The following is a 27,034-nucleotide window of genomic DNA, read 5'->3' on the forward strand; positions in this document are numbered from 1 at the left end:
CTAGGCAGTTTCCTAGCTACCACCCCTGTTGCCACCCCTGCCAAGCATCTGAGCAGCACTTCATCAAGGGGAGAGGTTTTGCAAACGGTGTTGAGGTCTCAGATGTACGCAGCCACCTGCCCCTAGCACGGTGGGGACTGACCCCCGCGTGTCCCCCCGCCGTGGCTGATGGCCCCGGAGGCCGGTTCCGCTCGCCGCCGGGGCACACGCCGGGCAGCCAGCCCGAGGAGCCCGAGCGCCGCCGAAGCTCCTCGGAGCGGCGGATGCGGCGGGCACAGCCTCACGCCCAGAAATAGCCTGAGACGCGCAGAGCCCGCACCCAGGCGTTCTGCCGGCAGCTCCCCGCTCCGAGCGCCGCCGCCTCGCCCCCTCCTCCCCTCACGGATGCCACGGCCCGCACGGTAGGCAGAGCGCCGGGGGCTGCCCGACCCCGCCGCGGGCCGGGAGGCGGCTGCGGCTCCCCAGGCGGGGCGCGGAGCTCCGGCGGCGAAGGCCCCGGCCCAGCGCCGGTGAGGCGGGGGGAGCAGCCCGAGCACCGCGGCCTCGCCGCCGCAGCGGGGCGGGCGGGGGGCGGGGCGGCGGCGGCCCCGGGCCCTTCCCCCGCCGGTGCCGGGCCCGGGCCGCTGCCGGGCAGCCCGAGGCGAGCGCGGGGAGGGGAGGAGGGAGGCGGAGGGCGCAGGGCCCGGAGCGAGCGGGGCCGGGGCCCCCAGCAGGTCAGTGCGGGGTGGGAGGCGGCGGCAGGACGGGAGCCGGGCTGCGGGGCTCGGCGGGAGCGGCAGCGGGCCGGGGGCCCGGCGGGCAGCGGGGCTCCAGCCAGCGGGATTGGGGTGCCCCGGGGTGCAGGGCGGACCCGGGGGCACGACCTGGTGCTTGGGGTGGGGAGGAAGCGTGCGTGGGACCGAGCCCGGCCCGCCCACGCCGAGCTGCGCCTGGCGGGTGCGACTGCGGCGGGGGATGCTCGCTGGGCGGGTAAGGCAGCATCTCCTCGGGCAGCCCTGGGACAGCTCGCCAGGGCCCTTCTGCGGGGCCGGGAGGCACGGACGGGTTTGGGTCGGTGTTGTGGGAGATTTCTGGGTACTTGGCTCTGTTTAGACACTGTTTGCCCGCCTTCATCTTGGACCGTGTACCAAAATGTTTATAACTAATGCTTGCGTCTGCCCGCCTGATGGGTGGCTGCGGCCCAGCAAGGCACAGGGGCTTCCCTGCACTGCTGGAGCAAGTTGATGGCAGAAGGAGGGAGCGAGCCCCAGCCCCTCAGTGTCCTCCTCTCACAGTGCACATGCACTGGCCTACGCCACTGGCCTGTGATGTGACATAAAATGTCACCCCACCGCTGTGTCGTGTCATGGCTTGTGCTCAGTCCCCACGTCACCCTGGCCACAGGATCCTCCTTCTGGGAGCTACACCTGAGGGTGTTAGATATGCTTTGTGCTGGGAGGGAAGAGGAGAGGGAACCTCTCCCCATTTTTCCCTCCAGTTTTGTTACACTGATGATTTTGGGAGGGCTGGTAGGTCAGGGCAATCTAATGCTCTGGCCAAGATTCTCTCCCCCACTTTACGACTTCATCCAGATTTGTCCATGGATGAAAGCCCTGCCTTCTCCCTTGCTTGCTTCCCCATCCTCACTAGCAGCAGCAGTGCTGCACAGTTAGTTTGCTATTCAGAAACCTTCTGAACAGAGTGTTTTCCAGGAGAATGAAAGAGAGACCTTTGTCTGGCTGACAGATATTATTTCTGCATGAACATCTTTTTCCTTTTAACTGTTTAGCCACCACCTCCAGGACTGATGTATATGCCAGCCCCTTTCAGAGAGTTCACAGGGGAGCAGCGTATGAAGGGAAAACTGGGTGGGGAAACAAGGTATGAGAAAGCACTTTGCCCATGTGGAAATTTGCAATTCTGTAGGACTGGTCAGGCTGCCTGTCTGAGCAGAAGAGAGACAACAAAATATGCCATTTGGGAGAAAAGGTGCTTTTGTAGTGGTTTGCAGTATTTATTCAGAGGGGAGGGGGGAGAAAGTGGGAAAAATAGGAAAGTGACTCTTATACCAGACCAGAGCCTTGGCCTCACTGCTTTCCTTGCTTCCCTGCAAAGTGTGGTCAAAGGCTGGGCAACAGATGGAGAGGGAGGCAGAAGCAGCTCTTTCAGGAAGCGTTTGTTGAAAGTATCCTGGCGAAGAGCCACTGGCAAACAAATAAGTAATAAATAAAAGCAGGGAGGCCACCAGCACCCCTGCAGCCTCTGACTCCATAGCACATATGGGCTTTTCTGGCTTCCCTGTGAGCTTAAACCTCTGCCTTCTTCGCATGGCTCCATCCTGGCTCCTGACACTCCATTCCAATGCCTTTCAGCTCTATTTTTTAATTTTTAAATTTTTTTTTTTCATGATAACATTTGAATTGCACTGTAATGACTCTCCTCTTCAAAGCTTTCCCTGAGGTTAACTATTTCATCTCTGGTTTGGTGGCTGCTGCCAATGGTAAGCCTGGGTGGTCCTCTGCAGGGAAGAAATAGCGGTGCTTGCTGGGGATGCAGATCAGGGGTGTGTGTAGACCCTTGCCAGTAAATACTGTCCTCCTTGCATGCAGAGACTTCTGGCCCATGGGGACATAAGGTAGATTTCAGCACAGCTTAAGAGCCTGCATCTGCAGAATTGTAAAAGGATGTCACTGCTTTAAAATATTCCTTGCAGGAAATACTCTCATCTTAAGAGACTTCGAGAGCTTTCTGAATACACAAAGAGGGAGAGATGTTTGTAACACCCACAAGTGAATTCAATTGATATTAAACTAATCAATCACCTAAACTCCTTGGCAAACATCAGTGTGCTGTGCAAATGCTGACTCCTCCACGAGTCTTACAAACACCAAAGCCTTCTACTGTTGTCACTCCTGTGTTTCTTACTTACTTTAGCTGCTGTAAATATATTTTGTGTACTTAGCCCCAAGTTTGAAGAAAACACTGAATTGTTGATGCGCTGTGCTCACAGCAAAAGCAGGTTTGCTTTGAGATTATTTCAGGAGAAGCAGCTCCAGTCCTCATTTCCTTCAGCCACGGCTTGAGCACATTCAGTCCCTAACCAGCTGTTACAAGAGAACTTAGAGCTTTAAAAGGTCCCGCTTGGCATGTACCTGCACTTTAAGGTGCCTAAATATGCCTTCACGGCTCGTTTGAAGTTACTGCTTCAAATGTGTCTGAGACTGGTAATTAGACAGTGATCACACCTTGTTATTAGGTGGGGACAATATCAGCAGTTTGCTCACACTATTACTGCAACAATGGGACAGACAGAGAGCGGTGCACAGCCCTTCCCATCACCCGGGGCACTATTGTTGCTGGTTAATGGGTGAGAAAGGGCACGGCAAGTCCCCCTGGGTCTCTCTGCTTGGAGAGGGGCACAGACTTGCCTCTCCCAGCCTGCTGCCCTGGTCCCTGTGTCACCCTTGCCTAACACAATGTTGTCCAGGCTCCGAGGAGCATGAACACCATTGTACAGAAACATTTCAATACTGGAATCAGTGATGAGTCCCCATGAGAAGCTGGGGTTACCATTTTGACCAAGGAGGGGCTCCTTGCAGTCATAGTTTGATCTTAAATAAAGATGTGTTTAAAATGGAGTACTGGAGCAGAGAGATTCAGTGCTCCTGTTCAGTGGGAGCATGTGAAAACTTCGGGTGACCTGATTCCATACTCCCCAGCACCACAGCCTTGTGTCTTGTCATCCACAGATTTGTGGGTGAACAGAGACGAGGACAGGATCTGAACAAAGACAAGCTCCACTGCACCCCCAAGTGCTAAAAGGCAGCTTGTGAGAGGTGGAAGAATATATCATAATGTAATTTTGAGTTCCCCTACCAGAGATAGGAAAGTGCTGTGGCCCTGCTGCATTGGAGAACACTTTGTAATTAGCTGAGAGTTGGTGGCAGGAGGTGAGGGATATTGAGACAATGAGCCCCTTAATGTGCTGTGTTGGATGGGCAAGGGGAGACCAAAATTCAGAGAAGCTGGGTGTGCGGGACTTAGGGGAAACAAGTTTCGGAAATGTAGCTGGGGAGTGGCTCCCAGCTGGTGCCCACAGTGAGCCTGTGCTATCCTGAGGCAAGGTCTGGGGGCTCTGTACTGGCCAAGCCAAGGTGACCCTGTCAGAGGAATCCTCTTGCTGTGCTACCCATGCAGCAGGGTGGTCCACACTAAGGTGGCACAGCAGGGAAGTGGCACAGGCTGAGGTGCTGAGATGGTGTGAGGGCTGGCAAGCTGGGGGGTGGCTCTTGAGGCATGGAAGTGGCTGGCCATGGACCACAGGCACCTGTGCAGCTAGGATCCCAGCCAGCATTGGGACAGCCTCTAGTAATGTGGGGTTTGGGACACACCTGGCTGGAGAATCTGGTTCCTACAGCAGATTGGGATGGTCTTCTTGGCACGGCTGGGGTTTGGAGTAGAATGTTCATACTTTGAGGTATTCAAAACCTGCCTGGACACAGCCCTGAGGAACCTATTCTAGCTGACACTACTTTGAGAAGGAAGGTGGGACTACAGGACTTCCCTTCAGCCTCAGTGCTTCTGAGATTATTTGTCCTGTCTTCTGACAAATTCAGTCACCATGGGGTAATCCCCAAGGCAGCATTAGAGAAATGATCAGAAGCTGAAGTTTGCCTTGCTTCCCTTTGTCTGCAAGCAGCATTCTGGAGGTCTCTACAAGACTAGGAGACTGCCAGGACTTGGGACATGCACTATTCATTGTGTTTCTGGGCTGCTTTTCTCAGGGAGGGCAGAACTGTGGAAGTATAATGGCAAAGAGGACAGAAAAAGGAACCAAACCTTACAGACTTCAGAGTAAACTTGGTCTGTGCCTTGTTTGGCTCTTGACCTGCTGCTGAATAGGATGGATGAATTAAAGTCAGGACTTAAGTTAATGATGAGAAAGCCACGACCTAAGCACCTGTTTTCAATCTCACTGTTTGTACACTTCTGCTCTTTTCCTAAGGACAAGTTGTTTCTCAGTGATGAGCATGATGTGATGCTTAGGGCTGAGAAGGAGGCTGCACTGTGCTTAAGTGAGTGGGGTTTATAGCTAACATTTGGTTTTTGAGATACTTAATATCTGTATTTCTTGCATTACAGAATGGTGAGTGATGCATTTCTTACTAGATATCAATTATTTATTATAAATTTAGTCCATCTGTATTTCAATGGAAAGTGAAGTCCAAGTGATAATGCAGAATGTGAGCATTTAAACGGTTGTTTCTAGTTGTTTAAATAAAACTGCTTAAAATGTATGAATCCAGAAAAGAGAATAGTTTTATGAAGACATTATTTATATAAGTAATGAATTTAACAATACTATGCTGCTATCCTATATTGTATTATTATAATACTATATTATAGGAACAAAATTTTGTTATAGGAGATACAAAATATAGCCGGTGATATAACCTGATTATTTTTGACATTTAAGAATTCAGAACTAATAGAGATTATCCTCTTACAGTTCATCTTCATTAGGCTTTGAAAGGGAACCAGGCTTTCCTGCATTAACCTGCAGTAATTTTTCAGAACTTTTACTAAACTAATCCATGTTCTAAGTTAATGGAAACATTTTTCCCCCTCTACTTTCAAAAAAGGTTGCTGCTGTCAGAGCCACTTTTGCAGTTCATCAGGCTTTAGCTCCAGGTTCTCAAACACAGAGCAGATCTGGCAGCAAGGACATACTGCATATATTTCTAGTGACTTATTTTTCACTGATGAGAGGGATCTGAGGTCTTATCATGTAGGTTTTAAGAATTTCCAGTTTTAAAGTGGCTGTCTTTTTAATTTAAAAAGTGTTTAGTTCAGAAAAATCTGATTACTTTTCTGTCAGGTGTATGTTTCCAAGAGTCATAATTCTTTTACTTGTTCTGGTTCCAAGTCCTCTTTATTGCTTTTTCCTTTCATATTACTGTTGCTAATCTTCTCATCAAGCAGTTTCATTTGATTTTTCTGCTGGGAGGTTTTCATCAAGGTTAATTTCCTTTTATCCAGGTTTTTAATTTCTTATATTGTCTTCCATGAAATTTCATCAATTTCTTCCTTCTTTAAGGAACAAAGTAACCCCAAACAAAGAGAATATTGATAGTAATTGTGCTATTGGCTGTGTAGCCTCCTGAGAATTGTGGATTTTAAAGACTTTCATGTTTTGTTCAGTCATTTCAGGAGTCAGAGGATGGATGTCTTTGCTAATACAGTCCTCTGATATCCTACACATTGGACTGGAAAAAGCTAGCTGTGGAAAACTTCAGTAACCAAGCTTAGAGAAACTATGACCATGCCCTAAGTCTTCTCTTAGATACATACATAGACTTTGAGGAGAATAGCTTTATGTGTGCTCCAGGTTTCAGGATTCCTTCATCCTGGCAGCTATGTCTGAAGGACCAGCTGTTTTTTTGGATAGTCCCTGCACAGAGCTAAACTTCAGGGATTTCTTTCCCCCTATAATGAGAAGATGAATTTCCAATCCTCTTAAAAGGCATTGGCAGTTTGTTTCAGCAGAGAAGAGATGCCACTCCACATTTCTTTGGGCCTTGTTTTTTATGCTTTTTGGGGGTATTTTGGTGGGATTTTTTTGTGGATTTTTGTTTTGTTTTGGGGTGTTTGGTTTTTGTTGTTGTTTTGTGTTTTGTTTGTTTTGTTTTTGTTTTATGGAAGGTATCCTGGAGGCAACATACATTTCTGTACATATGTAGCCCTAAAAGTCCAAGCTGGGAGTGGTACTCAGGGATATCCATCCACCTCCCCAGCTGCCCATGGGAGCCCTCTGTGCCAGTGCTGTGTTCTCCCCATCCCCTGGGGCAGGAGAAGAGCTGCACAGGTATTTCATGTGACTCTGCTGACCCTTGTCTCCAGTCCTGCTCTCAGTGCTGCAGGCTGGTGTGCTCCCTGAACACCCTGGGGAAAGCTCTCCGTTCCTCAGAGTGCACCTCGTTTGTGTCAGCAGGTATCTCCCCTCAGCTGAGCAGAGCTGAGCTGGGTAGATGGGTTCTGTGGCCATGTCCTGTGTGTGGCCAGCCTGGTGCTCTGCACAGCAGCAGTGCTGTGGGAGCTCTTGGGTTCAGTCTGGTCCTGCAGCTCATTTTACACTGGCTCTCTCCATGACATGGTGAGCATTAGGAGGAGCCTTTCCAGCGTCCTCCTGTGGCTCCTCACACCTGGCTTTTGTTACTCCTTGGTCCCTTCCCTCCAGCACAACATTCATGTGCTCTGTGACAGAGCTGTGCTGCCAGGAGAAGCATGGAAAGCAGCTGGGCAGGGTTTGGAGACCAGTGTGTCCTGCAGGTATCGGTGTATCCCTGGGGAAAAAGCAGCAGTGTGGGATTCAGCTTCACTTAAATGTTAGTGCCCACCACTCTGGGCTGCCTGTTCTGCTCACCCTCCCAGAGCTGTGGTTGGCACCAGGATGTTGGGACAGGCCAGAACCTCCATAACATCTGTGGTTGTACAGATTTTTGTCTCTAGTGAGCGCAGGTGTGCTGCTGCCAATAGTGAAGCAGAGGAGTATTTCACTGCAGGATGTGTCCATGCTTTACTGAAAGTGGTGGCTGCCCCAGGGAGCCAGTCTGGGAGGTGGCAGCTGTGCTGAGGTCTCACACATTCACACCTTGCGTTTTCCTAAACTGGCTGGAGGTGTTTCCAGGTGGAGAGATGCTTCCCAGAGCTGGGACAGCAGCCATGAAGCACAGTGAGCACCAAACTGCCCCTTACGTCAATCACACAGTGCATGAGGAGTTGGAGACCCTCACTCATTTAGTAAATGACTTGCTAGTGCTGCAGAGGCCAAATGTTGGGATCAGGTTCTCAGGGTGCTCAGTTCAGAGCCACAGGACACAATTTGGGATGTACTGGGTGGGGATGCAGGAAATGAGAACATTGGGATGTAGGAAATGAGAAGCATAAAGCAGGAGCCTGGTCTGGGACTGGGACAGGATACCCAGCCATTCCACAAGCACCTCCATATCAATGCTGCATCCCAAAACATCTCTTCCAAACTGGACACAGAGCCTGTCTGATTCCTTCTAATTGGGGTAAGGCTTCAGTAGCTGCTGGGCTGTGGAGAGGCTTGCAGTGGCTCTTGCTGGGACACTGATCCCTGCGGGGTGGGGGGGTAGGGGTGGGATCAGAGAGAGATAACATCCTGCTGACACTGGGTCCCCAAATATCATCAGCCAGCTGTGTTGTTAGTGCTGGCTCTGCTGTACCCAAACTGCCCTGGAAGGACAAGGACATGTGAACGTGGGGAGGTTCGTTTTGCAGCCATCTTCTGCAGTTCTCCTGTTTAATTTCCCAGTCTTTTCTGTTCCACTTGAGCAGTGTTTATGTGGAGGGCAGGGAGTGGCTGCCTGAGGACTCTGTGTTTCTGGCAGAGTGGGCAAATATGGGGCATCTAGCAGCACAAGGGCTGCCGGCCCTTCTCTGAGCTGCCTGTGTGGCCCTGTGCAGGGAAGGTAGGCTTGTAAAGAGAAGCCAGGGACAATCTCTCTGCCTTCCCTCCCATTTTCCCCCTGATCCTAGACAGTCTTTTTCCAAGGTTGAATTGCATGAAGCATCTCTGATGCAGCATTTTGGATGCAGCAGGTTTGAAAGGATGCAACCCCCTCAGCAAACCTGCCAGGCTGGGCTGGCAGCCCCTACACAGTGTTATGTTGTGTGCCCTTGCAGTAGAAAAAGCTTGCAGGTCGCTCTGTGACCACCCTGCTGCCAAATCTGCCATCTGTCTCACATCCTCTGGGCGATGCTGAGCCTCCCAGCCCACGGCTTCTCTTCTCCCAGTGCCTTGTCCCTTTCCCAGCCTGGCTGCTGTACATGTCCAGATGTGACACTTCCTTCTCTGCCTGAAGGGAAAAAAAAAAATTCTTGTGTTTTTCTCCATCACTCCCGACGGCCCCTGCGCTGGTGTGGGCAGCTGCTGGCCCGTGGGTATAGGCAGAAGGGGGCAGGACAGCAGCGCAGTGGGTGCAGGCAGTGCCAGCCTGCAGCACTGGCACAACAGAGTCTGTTTGCTGACCATCTGTGTCCCATTCCTCCCTTGTGCTGGGCCACCTGCCTGTGATAGGTTAGGGTTAGGGTTTGGATCGGGGTTTTGGATTGGTGGTGGAGGGAGGGATCATGAACCCCAGTTCTTTTCCCAAAAGTCCGATGATTTCCTTCTTATCCCTGGTGCTCCAGGGCCATTTGACTCCCCAAATCCTTTCCTTGGAGGAGATGAGAGCAGGCTGGTGGGTGTGATGGGCTGTCTGCTCTGCTCTGCTTGGCTCTGCTGTGCCCTGCAGCAGGTACATGACTGTAGCTGTGCTTGGGTGTTGTGGGCAAGGGGAATTCCTGGGAATGATGCAAATGATGGGGGCAAGTCTTGTCACCATACATGAGTATCTGTTTTGGAAGGAGGTCGAAACAGTCATGCTTTGCAGAGCCACATGTCTGCAGCTCCACGTGTGCCTGGGAGAGCTGCCTTCCTTCCTGGCTGCAGCAGCAGTTTTCCTCTCATCTCCCCTAAAAGCTGTGTGGGCTGCAGAGACAGCTGGATGAGTGCCCCAGCGACCAGAGGAGAGACTACCTGCTCCCTCCACCTCCCCAGTGAAAAGCAGCTCCAGGATTGCCCTGCATGGTGTACGCCATCAAAAGCTTTCCCTTCCCTTTGATGCACTGTTGAATCAAACCAGTGTGCTGAGTGCTAATCCCTCTGGCACAGTTGGATGCAATGAGCATGGCTGGATGTGACTGGCAGCTGCTAGGGCCATCCCCACTTGTGCAACCCACTGCTGCCAGCTCCCATGCTCCCAGGGCAGTGTGATTCATCCCAGTCATATGGTGTCACCCAAGTCTGCTTGGAAGCTGGGCAGAGGTGGGAGGAAAGCCTTGTCAAGGCCAGGATTGGTGAGTGATTATGCTTATGGACTCCTGTTGCAGTCCAGCCCTCACTCTGCTCTTGGCACCAAGTACAGGCAATAGAAATGTTCTAGCTCTGCTCTAGATTTTAGATGCTCTAAAATAATATTTTGTGTGTGTGTGTGCGCGTGTGTGTAGTGTTGTAATCCACTGCTCTCAGGAAGAAGCTTCTGTGCTTGCAGAGAGGGGAGCTGGGCAGGGCAGGAATGTTTCTTTGCTTCTGCAGCAGTCAGCTGTGGAGGATGTTATGACTGCTTGAAGATGGGCAGGGGTGAAGGATGGAGAGGCAGGTGGCAGCCAGGCTCCAGGGCATCCCCCAGAGCAGTGCACATCTGGACCCAGGAGAAGGGGATCAACAGGATAACCATAGCACTGCCCATTGGCCCCTAGGAAGGTGTGGGATGAGGGTGCTTGGTGGGAGGGTGCTCCCAAGTTCCTGTCAGGAAGCAGCAGGCTGGAATGGAGCAGATCTGTCCCCAGCAGCATGAGTGCCAGGCCTCTGGTAGCCCTCCATGTGTGCTCACTCCACACTGCACAGCAGGCTGATGGGCATCAGCCGTGAGGAGGGCTGGCTGGAGCTCAGCAGCTGAGAGCTGCTGCACAAGGGCTTGAAATGTGCCTCCTTTCTCCACCAACTCAACAGTGAGGTCCCTGACATCCCCAGCTGTGTCATGCTGTCCTGGCCAGGCAGGACACTGGGATGCCAAGCCACCAGAATTGCCTGGCTCTAACAGTGTGATGCTGGGCTTCCCAGTCTTCATCCCTACCATGCACAGCCCAACTCCTCTCCTTGCCAGTCTCCTTCCCTCTTCCCTCAGGTAGAGTTCCCTTGTGATGGCTCCAGCTAGGCTGGCTTCTCCCATGGCTAACAGTCTCTGTAACAGGTTGCTTTATAAAAGTCATCAGATAAACCTCCCTCAGCTCCATGCTCCCCAAACAGTGGAAGGGACTTGGGGAAGAAAGAACTGCCTTGTCCCTGTTTCCATCCTGTCTTGTTCCCCATCTCCAGGAACCAAAGTGCACCTGGCACCTTGTGGCATTGTGAAAGATGCCTGTGACTTATGGTGTCAGCTTTGGTTTGGGCCCTGACCAAGGCATAGCTACTTCTGTTTTCTGTACAGATTTCCACAAGGGAGTGTTTTTCCCAGTGAAGGTGGCACTTTTCTTCACAAAGACCTCAAAATCCTCTGTGTGAGCACTGTAACCTGGGTGGGAGAAGAAGCAAACTGCCTGTAATTGCCTGACATCCCACCACAGCTGCAGCCTTGCTGAGAGGTGTCTTCCTTGGTCTTCAGTGCCAAATGGGAGCTCCCTCTGCAAAGCAGGCTGTGCTTAAGGGCACAAGCTGTGGCCTTGGAGCTGGCAGGCAATAAGGAGCCCTAAAATATCCTTTGCAGGGAAGTTCAAGCCCTTCCCTTGGTCCAGCTGCTGCCATGTCCCTCAGTCACACAGGCAGCAGGGGCTGAGAGTTGTTCTCATCTGCATGTATCATCATTAATTAATTGCAAGTGCAGGGGTTGCTCTGGGGACTGTGAACAGCATGCAGCAGCCCAGCTTGGAGCAGGGATCTGATGGCACCAGGGTGTCTCTTTACTGTTTTCCTGAAATACTGTTTTTTGAATGAATGTGTGTGTATGCATGTTTATAGGTAGGGATGATACCTTCCCCTTTCCCATATGTGAGCTACCTGGGTCTCCATTCCTTGAAGTTAACCCTGGCTTTGTCGTAGTATCATACAAAAGTTTGGGTTGAAAAGGACGTTTAAATGTTTTCTAGCCCAATGCCCCTGCAATGAGCATGGACATCTTTAATTTGATGAGTTTGCCCATGGCCCTGTCCAGCCTGACCTTGAATGTTTCCAGGGATGGGGCATCTACAACTTATGGCAATGTTTCACCATCCTCAACTTGAAAATTTCTTTCTTATATCTAGTCTGAATCTACCTTCTTTTAGTTTAAAATTATGTCACTACAAGGTCTAAAAAAAAGTCTATTCTCATCTTTATTTTAAGGCCCCTTTCCTTTCTCTCTGCTCCCAGCCATCACCTACCAGCAGCCCAGCAGCACCCTGCTCTCTGCTTGGGTTGGTCCTGGTCCAGGTAATCCTTTGTGCTGAAGGGTGTTGATTTAAGTTTTATCAGAGGACAAGGGTGCATGATACTCTGGGGAGCTTGCAGCCCCATTTGCTCATGTTTGCTTGGTGCACTGCACACACAAAGTGTGGTGTGAGGGGCTGTGTGCACAGCGGGAGAGTGAAATGCAAACCAAACATGGGTTAGAGCCAACCTGCACTGGCAGCATAGTCAAATGTAGCAAAAATGGCTGGGGGTGGAATAAATAAATTCCGCTCCGATTCTTCCTTCCCAGGCTCAGTGTGCTGGCTCCAGCAGCCGCTGGCTCGCACATGTGTGGAGGAGGCTGGAGAAGAGCTGCTCTCTGCACAGCAACTCCCACGCACTGGCCCAAACAAATCTCCCTGGCTGTAGATCTCATTGTAAGCACTGTTTGCTCTTGGTTGCCTGGGATTTGGCTTTATTCTGCCAAGGAACACTGCAGCAAGTCAGCGTTGGTCTGCTCAGTCCACAGCATACCTGCAGGAGAAGGGGCTTATGCAGGTGGCTGTTTGGAAGGCCACAACCATTGTCCTGCAGAGAGTCTCAGGGGGGACTGGGATGCCTTCTCATTCAAAAACTTCATGGAATTTAGTCTGTGCAAGTGCCAAAAACCCACCCTGTGTGGTGATGCTGGGGAAGAAGGGGAGGGCAGGGAGCTGTGGGTGATGTGGCAGCCACCACAGGGACACACAGCAGGAGAGGGGTATGTATTGGTTACAGGTGAGTCCCTGGGGCAGCATGATCCTGCACAGGGTTTCCAGAAGGTAGTGGCAGCCTGCCAATCCTGAGTGCAGATAAACTTCTTAGCTCCCCAAAATGGGGTCAGTCTCAGCTTCCTAGTGGGTTACATTATTAGGTGAGCAGTGTTGGCAAGGCAGGTTGGGAATGGTGAAGGACTGGGGGTAGGAGCAGCAGTGCCACAGGCTCACCACTGAGGGGAAGCACGGTGGGGTTTCCATCCCCAGGGCCTGGGTGGGCTCATGGGTTGGCTTCTTCCTGCCCTGGCTGACAGTGAGCCTGGCTTTGAGAGAGCAGTGCCAGAACTTACTGGTAGGGAAGATGAAGTTTATAACATTTTTAAGCAGGTTTTTTTTAAGCAGTCATGCACTCACATTCATTTTCTCATTGAGTGGTAGGTGTGTGTGGGAGCTGGAGTAGGATCAATGAAACATGAGTCCTCATGACCTCTCTGAGTGACCATATCTTCATTGGCAATGACAAAACTAATATTCGAGCAGGTGTTTTTTGCCTGATAGGGGTCATCTGTTGCTGCAGAGTGGTCCTTTGCCTCCAAACCTTACTAACCCCAGCCTCCATAGCCCACAAGCCATGCTGCTGCTTGTGGTATGGTTCTCCTTGTTTGAAATATGCGTCTGATTTGCAACAGGCTAACAGAACAGGCTGATTTATGTCCCATGTCCTGCTGGTGATAGGATGGGGTGTTCTGCTGGTGGGTTGTCTGAGAGGGTGTGGGCACAGCACTCACACCAGTGTCAATAAGCCTTGCCTGGAGAGGCTGCTGCCCCGCAGGTGCTCACCTCACAGACCATGAGCAGCCAGATCCTCTCTTTGCTTTTTGGACCTCAATGCCATTAATCTTAAGAGGGAAGGTTGAAGGGAGAGCCAGGGAGGAATGCCTTGGACCTCTGTGGAGTTTTGGAGGGATGGGTCTCTGGTCCCATCCCCTCTGTGCTCATACCCCTTGGGGACAGATGGCCCATGGTGTGCTTGTTCTCCCATGCACACACATGACAGAAATGGAGAGGTCACCATGCCCTGTGGTGCCAAAACTGCCGGGGTGTGTGCTGAGCTCAGTGCAGGCTGTTGATGAGCCTTTTCCCATCCTGAGGTTCTTGGTTAACCATGCTGAGTAAGTGGCAGTGGCTCGGGTTTCCTGCCCTCCCTGTCACTGCAGTCCTGCAAGGTCGGTCACTGCAGTCCTGCAGGGTGGGATGCTGGAGGTTTGCCTGCCTGCCTGATCCTGTGCACACCAGGGCATGAACCTCATCTCCCTGTTACAGCAATCCTTGATTTTCCCTTCCACAGCCTGGCCATGATCTACTTGTAATGGAAGAAGGATGTAGAGGCAGTCAGGTAGCATAGATGCTTGTTTTCTAGGTCTAGGTCCTCAGCCTGCATCTTCTGTGTGGCCACAGGCTGCTCCATCAACAGCCCCATGCCCTGGCTGCCCTCTGGCCAGCTGAAGTCAGTAATCCCACCTGTGCCAGAGTGGGATGCTAAGGCTGGATGAGTGTAGGCATACTGGGAACCCCAGCTTAGTCATCTCAATGCTCCCAAGACTGTTTTGATGTTTTGCTACTCCAGCTGTCCGTGAATCCCCTAGCAAATGAGTTTGCTGGCAGGATGCTTCAAGGGAAAGACAAATTATGAGAAATTGCATTCGCATAAAAGACATGCCTTCTTTTTAATTGGAAATCTGATTCTCTGGATTAGTGCCCACCCAACCAGAGAGAAGAAACATATGCTGATGTATCAACAAAACAAAGAGGGCACTGAATATTCAAGGCAAAGCTTACACACACTGAAAATGCTTCATAGAAATTATCCAGCAAATCAGTTTCAATGGCAAATCTCATGCATTCACAGGCCACAAAAAGGAAAAATAATTTTTCTCTGCATGTTTTCTGACTTTTTTTCTGACCCTGTTTTAGTATCTTCCCTCTAAGACTTACAATGGGTAGACCATATATTAAAATTTCTGCCTTTACGTTATTGCTTCATTTTTCCACCTGCAACCCTGTACACCCCCTTGTTTCTGGACTAATCCATTGCTGTCACTTCTCCAGGACAGCGGCTGCTCTGGAGGACATCTGTCTGTGGTTGGCATCTAAAGGCCCTGCCTCATACACAACTAATGGGAAGCTGTCCTGACACTTTCAGGAGGTGACACTCATCCAGCTCTGTTGTTCACAACAGTATTTGTTCCTTTGGCCTCTAAAGATTGGGAAAAGCACAATGGCAGTGGCATAGTAGAGAACAGGAACTGGTTTGGTGATACTGTGGGTTTTGTTGAACCTTTCAGATACTATTGCAGAGTGCCATCAATGGAATATTGCAAAATGCTGAATTTTCTCATTTCTGTGATGTGAAAATTTAACTTAGGCATTTCAACAATGACTTTAAGTGTGACCTGTGGTGTCCCTGTGATTTCTCATTCTGTATATCAAAAACAGCTCTCCATCCAGAGGGAGTTTGAACATGTTCTACAGGTCTCAGTTTAAGCTGTTCTTGATGCATGTGAGCAGAAATCTCCTCTCACTGTTTCTGCTGCATGCTGTTCCTAGAACATAAACATGATTTACTTTTAGCTGGTTGCCCCCAATAGTTATTTTAATGGTAACACTGCAGCTATATAATTTGCATAAGTTTTTCTGAGAGCAGTGCCATAAAAGGTGAGACTAGCTGGAACAAATGGTCTAGAAAAGTAGTGATTTGGGTATTTGGAGGAGAGTTTCTGTGGCTATCTAGTGATGAAAGGAGCAGCAAAAGGGCAGGAGAGTGGCTTGAGATCAGGCTCAGAGGAGCTGTGATACACTGCAAAGGCTGTTTTTACAGGAGTGAGCATGACATGATGGCTCCTTTGGACTCCTTTGGAGTTGGAGGTGCTTAAGAGAGAGGGGACAGAGCTGGACTGGTTCTTCAGGTATCTTCTGAAATTCCTTTGTGCCGTCTGGCATTGTACTGGCAGTACTGTGTGGAGAGAATGAGCTGGTTGGGCTGGAAGGGTGAAGGCTTGCATTTGGGAGGTTTCTGGGCAGGAGAGCTGGAGTATAGAGGAGCACTATCTCCAGGAGGAACCCATTGTTTTTGGCCTCCAGGAGGCACCCATTGTTTTTGGCCACCAGGAGCAAAATATCTGATATGGGGGAGAAAGGGATAGCAACAAGGACTTGATAGAGAAACACACCTTGTATAGATCCCTGTGAAAATCCCCCTCAACCTGCCATCCCTGACAGGATGTTCCTCCTACAAGCGTGAAGCCGGTGCATAGAAACAAGCTGCAGGATCTTATTGCTGTGTGGTGGAGTGGTGGTGATGGAGAAGGGACTTGGAGGTTGCTGAGGGTCTCCTTGTTTGTTTGCTGATGGTCTAACAGCTCCCTCGATCAAAGGCACACTCTCCTTGTTAACAAAAAGGCAGTGAATTATTTAGCAGCTGAAAATGCCAGATGGCAGTAGCACTGCTGCTTACAGGAGGAGGGGAGAGAGAGAGACATGCACATGGTGAGGAACAGATTGAGAGCATTTCCACAGCAAAGAGCAGACCCTGGCTAGAGGTCCTGGTGATACAGGTGGCAAGCAAGAGGCAGGCGAGCCAGGGCAAACAGCTTCTGCTTGCCAGAGTAGCCCCCTCAACCACCTCTTCTGGAGGTCCCTTGTCTGGAGGTCCCATTATCCTGATGGGGCCATGCTGGCCCTTAAAGTACAGGACTCCCAACCAGGGCTGGGAGACAGGCTGTGACTGAGGGCACTGCAGGGACACTTTGCCAGCCATCATCCATCATGGATCCATCACATCCACGGGTGCAAGTGTCAGCCCCAAGTCTACTGGGAGGCCCTTTGGGGAAGTATCGGCATATCTCAAGTGACCTGGCAATTCTTTTGAGAGTCACACTAGCGTTCAGCTGTCCTAGCTTGGGCAGTGATGTCTCCAGACATCATAGTCTGGACAGATGGATGTGTATGTGGACAGGGACCTCAGAGGAGAGCTGAAGATGCAGTGTGGGCAGGTCTGTAGCATACACTGAAGCCCATGGCTCAGGTGACGTTGCACCATATGCACAGGAAAAGGGACTGCCGTGTGTCTGCATGTCCTGGGGAGCTTGGTGCCTGCAGATCAGCAGCTTCTGACATCCCTTCAAGGCATCTATTCAGGTAGTCAGATGCCAGCCTAATCTTGCAGTGGGGTGAGTGAGACTCAAGCTCTTCTGGACTCATAGCCTTGGTCCAATCATCCCAGCCACACTTAGGCTTCCAGTGGAGATTTTTCTTTGGGATGGAATTTTTGCTTCAGAAATGAAGAAAATAGCAAGTCACCATCTTTTTTTGTGTGTGTATTTAATTTGGGAACTGCAGGCACCAAGAGTAGTTCTTAAATTCTTTAACCCTCTGGAGAGCTTGGGTTGACAATCCCTTGGGAATCCTCAGTGTCCAGGTTGTCAGACTTTCTTCTTTTTTTTTTTTGTCAAGTCTTGTGTTTGAAAACCTCCCTTCTCCTCAGCTTTTTCTTTCCCTGGATGAGGAGGTCAAAGAGAGTCAGTCTCTCAGGCATGTAACATATGTCAGCTCCTGCACCAGCACTCTTGTCCTGCCTGCTCTGGTCAGCTGTGGATTGGGCATGTCTGGGCTCCTCAGGAACTTTAGGACAGGACTAATCTCCTCCTCCTCGTGAACTTGAGGAAAGGACTCCTCCAGCAGCAAACTGCATGGTCTAAGAGAGAGAGGCTGAGGCCACAGCCATGCATATAAAATCAGGTGCTACTGTAGTCCTGCATATATCACACTGACACAGCACAAGTATATGTTTCCTAACAAAAGCAAATCTGTGTAGAGTTTAGGAATATACCCTTTCTAAGCCAAGTCATTTTCTATGTGCTGTCTCTGTGCTCCCCAAGGACCTCTCAATTAGGTTTCCTTTGGTATTGAAGAAGATTTCATCTTATTTGGTCTTGGTGGCAGAAGCTGCCATAAACACTGTGTCTCCATATCCCTGGAGGTCCCATATGTCTCTTTTCATTCTGCTCCACTGCTTAATAAAACCATGGGTCCTGCTTCTCTTTTTCCACCCTGTTCATGTGAGTTTTGAATATCCTCCAGCAGGGGTTACCTGGTGCTGGGTGACTGCAGGGGCTGTAGCAGGGTCTCAGTTATGGCTGGAATATAGATTAAAAGGAAGGAGAGGAATAAATGCTCAGTGGCTTGAATGCAAAGCTCCCAGGAGTACATGTTACAAACCCCTCTTGAGTTTTCACATAGACTTTGCACTGGTCGCAGTACACTGACCTCAATATACTGTGCCTATCGTGTCTGCAGGGCAAGGCACTTATATAGCTCCTTATAAACTTCAGGCAGGCCTGAAAATGTTCTTGTCAGGATCACAAGTTCCTGAGAATAATAATGTAGAATAATTGCAGTTGGAAGGGCCCCATTTGAGGTCATCTGATAAAAGCCCTTGCTCAGGGCCAGCTTCAAAATTATGTTTGGCTGCTCAAGGCCTCCAAAGACTGGATCGTCTCACCACAGACATAGCTGTTCTTCTTCAGGCACGAGAAGCAGCTGGCTAAAGGTGTTGAGAGTGACTCCAAAGCACAGAGGCAGGACACATGAAGACAAGAGACTCTGGCCCCCTTGTCCCCACCCTGTGTTTGTTAGTGTTTGCTGTGCTGGTTCCCTCTCCTCATCTTTGTATGGTGAGGGGAGCAGCCATTTGGTACTGTCCTGTGGCATCCCCATGAGAAACAGCCATGCTGGCTGCTCTAGGGTGCTTGTTTCCTGGGGTTCCAGGCACTGCAGATTTGGAGAGGATCCTCTCCTACCTAAAGCATGGTGGTAGGAAAGGCTTTGGGAACAAGCCACAGTCTTGGCTATTAATGGCCTTTAAGTGTCTCCTGCCAGTGAGGACTGTATGGTATCAGCTCCTGGGGAAGGTGGTGGGAAGCCCGACATTTAGGGGTTTTGAGATGCTAACTCTTCTGAAGAGATCAAGATCTCTTGGAAGGAGCAATTCTGCTTAGGTGGAAGGATGAAAGGGATGTCCTCTAACTCCTGAGTCACACAGATCATGATGCTGGAGTAGGACAGCAGGCTTAGGGATATTCCATAGGCAGTAGATATCTGGCTGTGGGGACAGAAGCAAGTGCAGCCCCAGAGCCCAGTTGTCATTATCACTGCTGTTTTTTTCAGAAATTCAAACAAATGCTTCAGCTTCTTATTCCTGCCTGCTGACAACACCAGGGTGGCCATGACTCAACCCAGCTTCGAGGACTGAGGGGCAGAGGTGATGAGAGATCTGTCTCAGGTACGACAGAGACAACCAAATAGCATTGGGTTTAATGGGGTGGGGAGCAGGACGTAGCTGGGAGCAGAAAGTAGCTGTGAGATTTCTTCAGCAACATCCTCTGCCTTGTGTCCAGAAACCTCTCCCTGAGAGAAACTGGGACTGAGGTCACCAGCCAGTCTTCTCCCCTCCCTACCCTTATTGAGCTCCTCAGACCTTGATGAACGAGACCTGGAAGAGCCATGGCCCCTTTTCAAGCAAAGGCTTCTCCATCCACACTCCTGCCTCTGTGTTGCAGGGTGAGACCCCACAACGGTGCTGATGGAAAGCACGTACTCAATGGAGCCGGCACCTGATGGTGCTGGCCTCACCTCGCTGGATGTGCTCATCTTCCTGGACGCCCCGGTGAACAGCACGGAGGAGCAGTGCTTCAGCGCCCGCTCCCGCAGCACTGTCCTGGAGGGGCTGCCCTTCGGTGGCGTGCCCACCGTGCTCGCCATCAACTTCATCCTGTGGCTGGTGAGCGGGCCAGGAGGGTGCCTTTCTATGGGCTCTGCAGCCCCTGCATGCACTGACAGCCACACACAAGTGCAGCCTGTGCAGCGGTGCACCTGGCTGATGGGGGAACAGGGATGAGTGCAGGGGTCCAAGGGCTTTGCTCATGTCATGGTGGGCATCAAAGGACACTTGGGCAGCAGTAGTGAGATGACGGAGCAGGAATAGTTTGGATTAAGAGTTTTGCATGAGCTTGGGCTCATGAGTGAGAAGGCAGAAAGGAGGGATATGAGAAGATCCCATGGGGTGAGACCTTGCAGCAAACACTTCTCTTTCTTATTCTTCCAGCTTCTCCTTCTGGTCTTCTCATGTCTTCGGAAAGCAGCTTGGGACTACGGGCGCCTGGCACTGCTGATGGACAATGATAGGTGAGGAGGATGCAAAGGTGCTGCAGGTGGTGGCTCCATTCTAAAGAGGGCTGGAAGGAAGGCCAGCACTGTGGCATGACACAGAGTTCAGCAGGTGTTCCTGTCCCTTCTTCCCACTGGGAATGGCCTGGTGGCCCCCTTTCCCATGGAGACATAGTCACCATCTGCTGCAGGGAGAGGGAAAGCCCAGGCCAGCTTTCATTCCGTCTAGCATTTAGTGACAGTGTTCTTGGTGTCATTGCGGGCACTCTTGGGAAGGACAAAGAACTGTTTTTCAGTGGGGACTGTGCTGCTGCCTCTTCTCCTGCCATTCTCTTGGAATGAGCAGGACTGGCTGGTGGAGGAGGCAGAGGGAGACGCACAGCAATAACACTGTTCCTCATGTCACCACAACAACTTGCCTGGCCCATCATTTGGGCCAGAATTCCACAAAAATAAGCAGTGTTCTGGTAAAAGTAGAGCCCAGACCATATTTCCAGGTGGGCTCTGCTGCCCACAACAGCTTGCCTGCCAAAGCACAGCTCACCCTAGGCAACAAAGCATCTTTCTTTGCACAGGCTGGTGCACACAGGAGGGGGCTGTGCAAGGCTGGGCAGCCCACAAGAGTAAGCTTTGTTTAAGTCCCTCTTCTGCCTTCTCCCCTCCAGTTCCTCTTGGCTTCTGAATCTGGAGCTGAGTCTGGTGATGAATATGTGATGTTTTCCCTTCTCCAGTGAGATCAAAGGGCAATCAAGATTAAAAATGCAAGCTCTGATTACATTCCTTTTTACTGTAAAACCATTTGAGACATCTGAAAACAGTGGAATAGAAAATATCTAGTTCAACAGTCCCTTGTAATGAAGCTAATGCTACATCTCCATGAGCCCATCATGGGTCAGGGCCACATAAAAGCTGGGAAGACTTGTTGGTGCAGAGGCAGAAAGATGCAACCCCTTTGTCCCAAGCCCAGCAGTAATCACTGTTCCAACCCCCATGTAGGATGCAGGGAGGGGGGCAAGCATTTCTTGGGCTGCTGTCTTAGGAGAGACTTCTCCAAGGGTGCTTATCCTCTCATGTCTGCTGCTTCTCTTCTGCCTCCCTCCTCCGCTCCTCCCCTCACTGCAAAGCCTGACATCGCTTTTCTATGGAGAGCAGAGCGAGAAGGAGAAGTCCCCGTCAGAGAGCAGCCCTCTGGATGCTGACAACAAGGATGTGGTGAGTGCCAGTGGCTGTGGCAGTGGGAACCTGGGCTGGGCTTGTCCTGGCCCAGCCTGTCCTGTTCTTCATCAGAAACCCAGGTCAGAAGTGTGAGAAATTAAATCTCCTGCTCAATACCCTTCAGCAGTGAGGAATTCCTGGAAGCTGGAGGGTTTTTTGTCCTGGATTCTTTGAGGCATCTATTTTGAATGGCAGTTTGGAGGGGATGCTCCTGTTGGCAAGCGTCTCACAGCTGCATAGCTGTCCTTGCAGCTGTGGGGACCTGGTATGGTGCATGGCCACAGCCTGGCTGCTTGTCTGCAAGGATCTTTCCCACCCCTCAGGATAAAGTCCCCCACACCACATTTCCTCTTCTGCCAGCATGGTGGGGCTTTAAAGTAATTTTTTTGTTTCTCTACCACAGCGGGCTTTGCTGGAAACAAACACAGACGGACACATTCTGCTGCCTCTTTCTATTTCTTTTTGGCAACAAAAGCTCAAAAATCAGTCACTGGTACGACTATGAAAAAATGTCATGACTTATTAAAAAAATCTAAGTAGGAAAGAGCAAAAGAAGCAAAATCCTTGCAGGTGGCAGGAGGCCTGTTTAAAGGCTCTGTACCAGATGCTCTAGGCATTGTATGAAATGTATATTGCTCATCAAAAAATAAGTGAGAAAGACTACAGGGAAAGCCAGCACACTAAAGAGCAGATTAAAGGGGATTATTAGAAGAAGACATCCTTTAAAAAGTCAAACTGTTCACAAATGAGGAAAACCTCAACTCTGCCAGATTAGGTGTAAAATACACTAAGAGGGGAGAAGAGCAGTTTTGAGGAGAAATTTGTAGAGAGCATAAAAAGCCCAGAATCAGAAAATCACAGAATGACTAGAGTTGAAAGGAACAAACATGGGCCATCTGGTCCAACCTCCTTGTTCAAGCAGAGTCATCCTACAGTACACGGCACAAGATTGTATCTTTAGTATCTCCGGTGAAGGAGACTCCACAACCTCTCTGGGCAGTCTGTTCCAGTTCATGGTGTTTTCTCCTAGTCCTCAGGCACCTTTCCTGATGACCTTTCAAAGATGATCATGAGCTGCCCTGCTGTGGTGTGCACCAGCTCTCTCAGCAGTTATGGATGCATCCTGTCAGGGCCCATGGACTTGTGGATGTCAGTTCTGCCTGGGTGTTTTCTAACCCAATCCTCCTTCACCAGGGGGAAGTCTGAAAACCCCTGTGTGTACACAGTGACAGGGAATAAGCTAGTTAGTGCACAAGAACTGAGGTTGTCTTGTAGCACTCTACAGCAGTGCCACCTCAGCACTTGATAGTGGTAAAGAAAGCACGCTGAATGTTAGGAACTGTCATGGAAGGGGAAGAGGAGGGAGCTCTGGAAGCAGGAGCCTGAAACAGTTGGTTAGTGCTTGACCTCAGCTTCCTCTGCAAATCCTTCTGTGGCCAAGAATATGCACCTGACATCCATCAGGATGGTTGATGCTTGTGGAGTGACTTCCCTATCCCTTTATACCCCTGCCCCAGCAGACTCCTTGTTCCCACTCACAGAAATTTTCTTACCACTACTTTCAGGAAGGTCACATGGGCCCTCAGGGCTTTCGCCACCTGGAAGAGAGGTTGTGCTCAGCTTCCCTTCAGCTCTTTGGAGTGTGTTTTCCTTGCTTCTCCTGAGGCAGCTGCCTTTGCCACTGGGCTGAGCATTGCTAGGCTGCCTTGGGCACTGTCTCCATTTGCTCAACCCCCTGGCCATAGGCACTGCACCACCTCTGCATGTTTCCTCATCATATGTTGTGACCCAGTCCCTCACCAGGGAGGTGGGGGTGATTGCCCTTGTCTCATCCTGACTCTTTTTCCTTCTAGGGATTCTGTTCCTGGCTTCTTTCTATCTACCAGATGAAGTAAGTGTGTGTTCTTGGCATCATGGTCATGCCCCACTGCTGCCCACCCATGAGGAGCTGGTGCCCACAGGTATTGGCCCATCACCAGAAGCTGCTGGGACCAGCAGCAGAGGAGAGCCTTCTTTAAACATCCACTCTGAAGAGAGTGGAGAGCTCACCTCTGCATTTCCTCCTGCCCCCTAGATCCTATCCCAAAGAAAAGGGCTTCAACCTCTCCTGATAGGAACCAATCCTGTAATGAGATGGCAGCTGGAGGGTTGCTTGGGTCCCTCATTCCCTCTGTGCTGAAATCATTTGTGCCACAGTCAGGATGTGATGAATTGGTGTGGGTTGTGGGAGACTGGAGCAAGCCACTGTCCCCATGGTGGGAGGTGGTGGGGAGGAACCACCAGCACTGATCCCCACCTGCCTCTCTCCAGGGATGAGGAGATTCAGAGCAAGTGTGGGATCGATGCCACCACCTACCTCTCCTTCCAGCGGCACCTCCTGGTCCTGCTGATGCTGGTTTGTGTGCTCTCCGTGGCTGTCATCCTGCCTGTCAACTTCTCAGGGGACCTCCTGGGTAGGTGCTTTGCTAGTCACAGGTTGACTCAGGAGTGCCATGCAAACTTCCAAGCCCTTGAGCAAGTACTGTGCCTCTGGGAAAGAAGGCAAAAAAATCCCTCTCTCAGAAGCCCCCATGAGAGCAGGAGCCCACCATCAGCTGGCTAACAGAGGAACATAAGAGGCTGGGAAATCAGGGCAGTGGGGACTTGGTGAGGACCTGGGAGATGGAAAAGAAGGGAGCAAAGACCAGAGCCAATAACTGCAATATGGACATGCACACTGTACTGGGTTCCCTTAACCTTCTGCTTCTCTTCCTCTGCAGGACACAATCCCACCCACTTTGGCCGGACAACCATCGCAAACATCCCAACTCAGTAGGTGCTCCCACAGGCGGGGGGGCTGTGTGTGCTGCCACTGTGGTGGGCACTGCTGGGAGCACCTAGGAACAGAGCTCAGCACAGTCCTGTGCTGGGGACAGGGACAGATCCACGTGAGCAGCACACTGCTCACAGTAGCTCTCCTGTTTCTCTGTACTACATGGGCACAGTCAGAGCAGCCAACCCAGTGGCATTGCTCTTTGCACCCCACTGCTGGCAGAAATTCTCTTGGGGATGTTGTGTGACCTCATTTCTGTGGTATCTCAGTCAACAGCCTGGGTGCTGCCCCTCTAGTTCCTGGGGTGAGTGTCTGACAGCTGGCACAGGAAGGTCCTGCTGGGTGGAAGGGGTGGCCATGGGTGAGATCCTGAGTGCCAGGCTCATCCCCATGCCACATGCTCACCACATTGCTCATTGATCCCCACTTCCGCTCTTCCAGAGACCGTCTCCTGTGGCTGCACAGCATCTTTGCCCTCCTCTATTTTATCTTCACCATCCTTTGCATGGCTCACCACTCTGTCCACCTGGAATACAGAGAGAATGAGAAGGTGAGAAACCACCCCGTCTCCAACCCTGCCTTGTTCAATGGACAACATCTTGCTTTGCACAAATGCTGATCCCGATAGGTACAGAGGTCTTTAGGAACAGCCTGGAACTGGGCTGGCAGGAAAAGGTATGCCTGATTTTGATCAGCTTCTGGATAAAGTGACAGCCTGGAGGCAAATGTCTCTCTCTTGCTGTCTTCTTTCTTGAGATTGAAGCTCTGCTGTATCCATCTGTCTGGGGTATGGCATTGTCTGGCTGTGCCCTCAGGGTTTGGGACTGGGCATTAGGGAGGTCTGTGCTTACTTGGCTCCGGGGTGGCAGCTGGTGCCCCAGCTCACTGCTGGGTGGACAGGGTGGCAGCATTACATCCTGCAGATCGCTGCCCATCCTGCAGATCCCTTTGCCTCTTCTCTTCCCCTAGATCGCCCGGACACTGATGGTTACCCACATCCCCAAGGAGATCACAGACCCTTCACTTATCATCAAGCATTTCCAGTGAGTAGCCATGTGCCACAGCCTTGCTGGGTGAGTGGCAGGCAGGTGGCAGGGACTGTCCCTGTCCCCTGGCTCCTGGTGCCACCATGCCCCTGTGCTTGCAGCGAGGCTTATCCCAGCTGCACCGTCACCAACGTCCAGTTCTGCTTCGACGTGCGCAAGCTGATGAAGCTGGATGCAGAGAGGTGAGTGCATGCACGTCCACGTTGCCTCTGTGGGAGGCTGTACTGCTCCTGCCCACCACATCAAGGCACCCAGTCTGTGTTTATGTCTGTATGTCTGGTGCTCCCCAAATGACCTTTGCTATTGGCTTCCTGGCAGGCGCAAAGCAATGAAGGGGCGGCTTTACTTCACCACCAAGGCACAGAAAGAGGGGAAGATCATGATCAAAACTCACCCCTGCGCCCGCATCTTCTGCTGCCACTTCTGTGGCTTTGATGAGGTAGGAGGGGCGCAGGCAGGGCTGCAGGCAGCACACCTGCACTGTGGGCAAGGCAGAGCACAGCACCTTGCCCCTGCCCCAGCCTGGTGTTCAGCACAGCCCTGGCTGCTCCCATAGGTGGATGCTGAGCAGTACTACGGGGAGCTGGAGGAGAAGCTCACAGATGAGTTCAATGCGGAGCGCAACCGCATCACACTCAAGCGGCTTGATATGGCCTTCGTCACCTTCCAGGATGAGCGGATGACAGCTGTGTGAGTGCCCCTCATGCAATGGCCATGGGGATGTCCCTCAGCCTGTTGGCCACCACTGCCATGGGGGGAACTGGGGCACCTTGCCAGCTTTTCCAACCAAAGTCAGGCAGTGGGTCGGTCTCTTCTATGCCTCTGCCATCTGCGGAGTTGGCTGTCCTGTTGGGGCTGTGGGAAGGGTCTCACAAGAAGTGAGACCTGACCCCTGGCTCCCTCTTCCTGCAGGATTTTGAAGGACTACAGCCACATCCACTGCCGCAAGCACCCCCAGCAGTCCTCTGTCACCACTGTGGTCAAGTCACACCACTGGGGTGTTCGCTATGCCCCTGCACCCAGCGATATCATCTGGTGAACCCCCACGGCAGAAGGGAGGGAGGAAGGGGGAACAAGCAGACAAGGGGAAGCCCATGTCCATACCCATAAGGAGCCCATGTACACAGCTATAAGGAGGCTATGCCCATAGCTATAGGGAACCTGTGTCTCTATCTGTAGGACACTTTCCTAGGGTGATGGGGGCTGAAAATCCCTTGTATTGCCATAGCAGAAGTCAGCAGGGGTGATTGTGGTGATCACCCCAAGGGTGTCAGGGCCCAACCAGCTTAGACTGGGGGTGATTGCCAGACTTACTTCTCCAGCCTGATTCCAAAGCCTCCCAGTCGTATGGATCTCCACTGTGGCTATTCTCTGGTCCAGGGGGCTCTGCATGTGACAGCAAAGCAGTTTGGGACAGGAAAAGGGCAAGCTCAGAACAATGTCTGCCAAGATGGTTGGTGCAGATAGGTGGAGGCAGAGCTTCATGAAGCTATGGTGGGAGGCCCAGGACACAGTGATTTTCCTCGTTATCATGTTCAAGTTGTGTTTTCCTCTTACAGGGAAAATTTATCAGTCCGTGGCACATCATGGTGGGTGCGATTCATTCTGCTTAATATCTGCCTGTTCGTCCTTCTCTTCTTCCTCACTACGCCAGCCATCATTGTCAACACTATGGACATGTTCAATGTCACACACCCTGTGGAGAGTCTTAAGGTAGTCCCTAACCCATGCCAGTTTCCAGGCTTATCTGTGATGGGGGGCGGGGGCACCAGCTCTACACTGTCCTAAGAAGATAAGCCATCACTAGGATGGGCTTTGATGAGAAACAAGGTCATTGATGAGGTCATGTCTCTGCTTGCTGTCCACCCCCTTTCTCCTTGTGTTTCCAGTGGCAGAGCCCTGGGGCAGCACCTAAGCTTTGGTGCTGGTGTCCATGGAGGCAGGCAGGTTGCTGTCCATTCAAGAAGAAAGGTCTGGAAAGAGCTCAGGAGTTGTTACGAGCTGCCAGCAG

At 51.2% G+C, this 27,034-nt stretch overlaps 1 protein-coding gene across 7 annotated transcripts in view; it reads left to right on the forward strand.

Moving 5' to 3' along the window:
- Positions 1-227: 227 nt before the first annotated feature.
- TMEM63C (transmembrane protein 63C) overlaps positions 228-27,034 on the forward strand; it is a 32,393-nt gene continuing 5,586 nt past the window's right edge. Inside the window, exons 1-16 of one of the 7 annotated variants that reach the window (XM_058863398.1) lie at positions 7,969-8,054; positions 9,196-9,302; positions 18,952-19,066; positions 19,344-19,564; positions 19,889-19,968; positions 21,075-21,162; positions 23,019-23,056; positions 23,476-23,618; positions 23,925-23,976; positions 24,419-24,527; positions 24,947-25,020; positions 25,125-25,205; positions 25,342-25,462; positions 25,580-25,713; positions 25,936-26,058; positions 26,583-26,736. In XM_058863398.1, the coding sequence (XP_058719381.1) occupies positions 19,367-19,564; positions 19,889-19,968; positions 21,075-21,162; positions 23,019-23,056; positions 23,476-23,618; positions 23,925-23,976; positions 24,419-24,527; positions 24,947-25,020; positions 25,125-25,205; positions 25,342-25,462; positions 25,580-25,713; positions 25,936-26,058; positions 26,583-26,736 (1,395 nt within the window). In that variant the 5' untranslated portion in view covers positions 7,969-8,054; positions 9,196-9,302; positions 18,952-19,066; positions 19,344-19,366. Of the gene's footprint in view, positions 402-586; positions 714-938; positions 970-1,838; positions 1,861-7,921; positions 8,055-9,195; positions 9,303-18,951; positions 19,067-19,343; positions 19,565-19,888; positions 19,969-21,074; positions 21,163-23,018; positions 23,057-23,475; positions 23,619-23,924; positions 23,977-24,418; positions 24,528-24,946; positions 25,021-25,124; positions 25,206-25,341; positions 25,463-25,579; positions 25,714-25,935; positions 26,059-26,582; positions 26,737-27,034 lie in introns of those variants that run through there. The other 6 variants (XM_058863394.1, XM_058863389.1, XM_058863395.1 and 3 more) reach the window with 6 other exon arrangements.

Source organism: Poecile atricapillus, chromosome 1 (assembly GCF_030490865.1).
Source record: "Poecile atricapillus isolate bPoeAtr1 chromosome 1, bPoeAtr1.hap1, whole genome shotgun sequence".
Taxonomy (NCBI): domain Eukaryota; kingdom Metazoa; phylum Chordata; class Aves; order Passeriformes; family Paridae; genus Poecile; species Poecile atricapillus.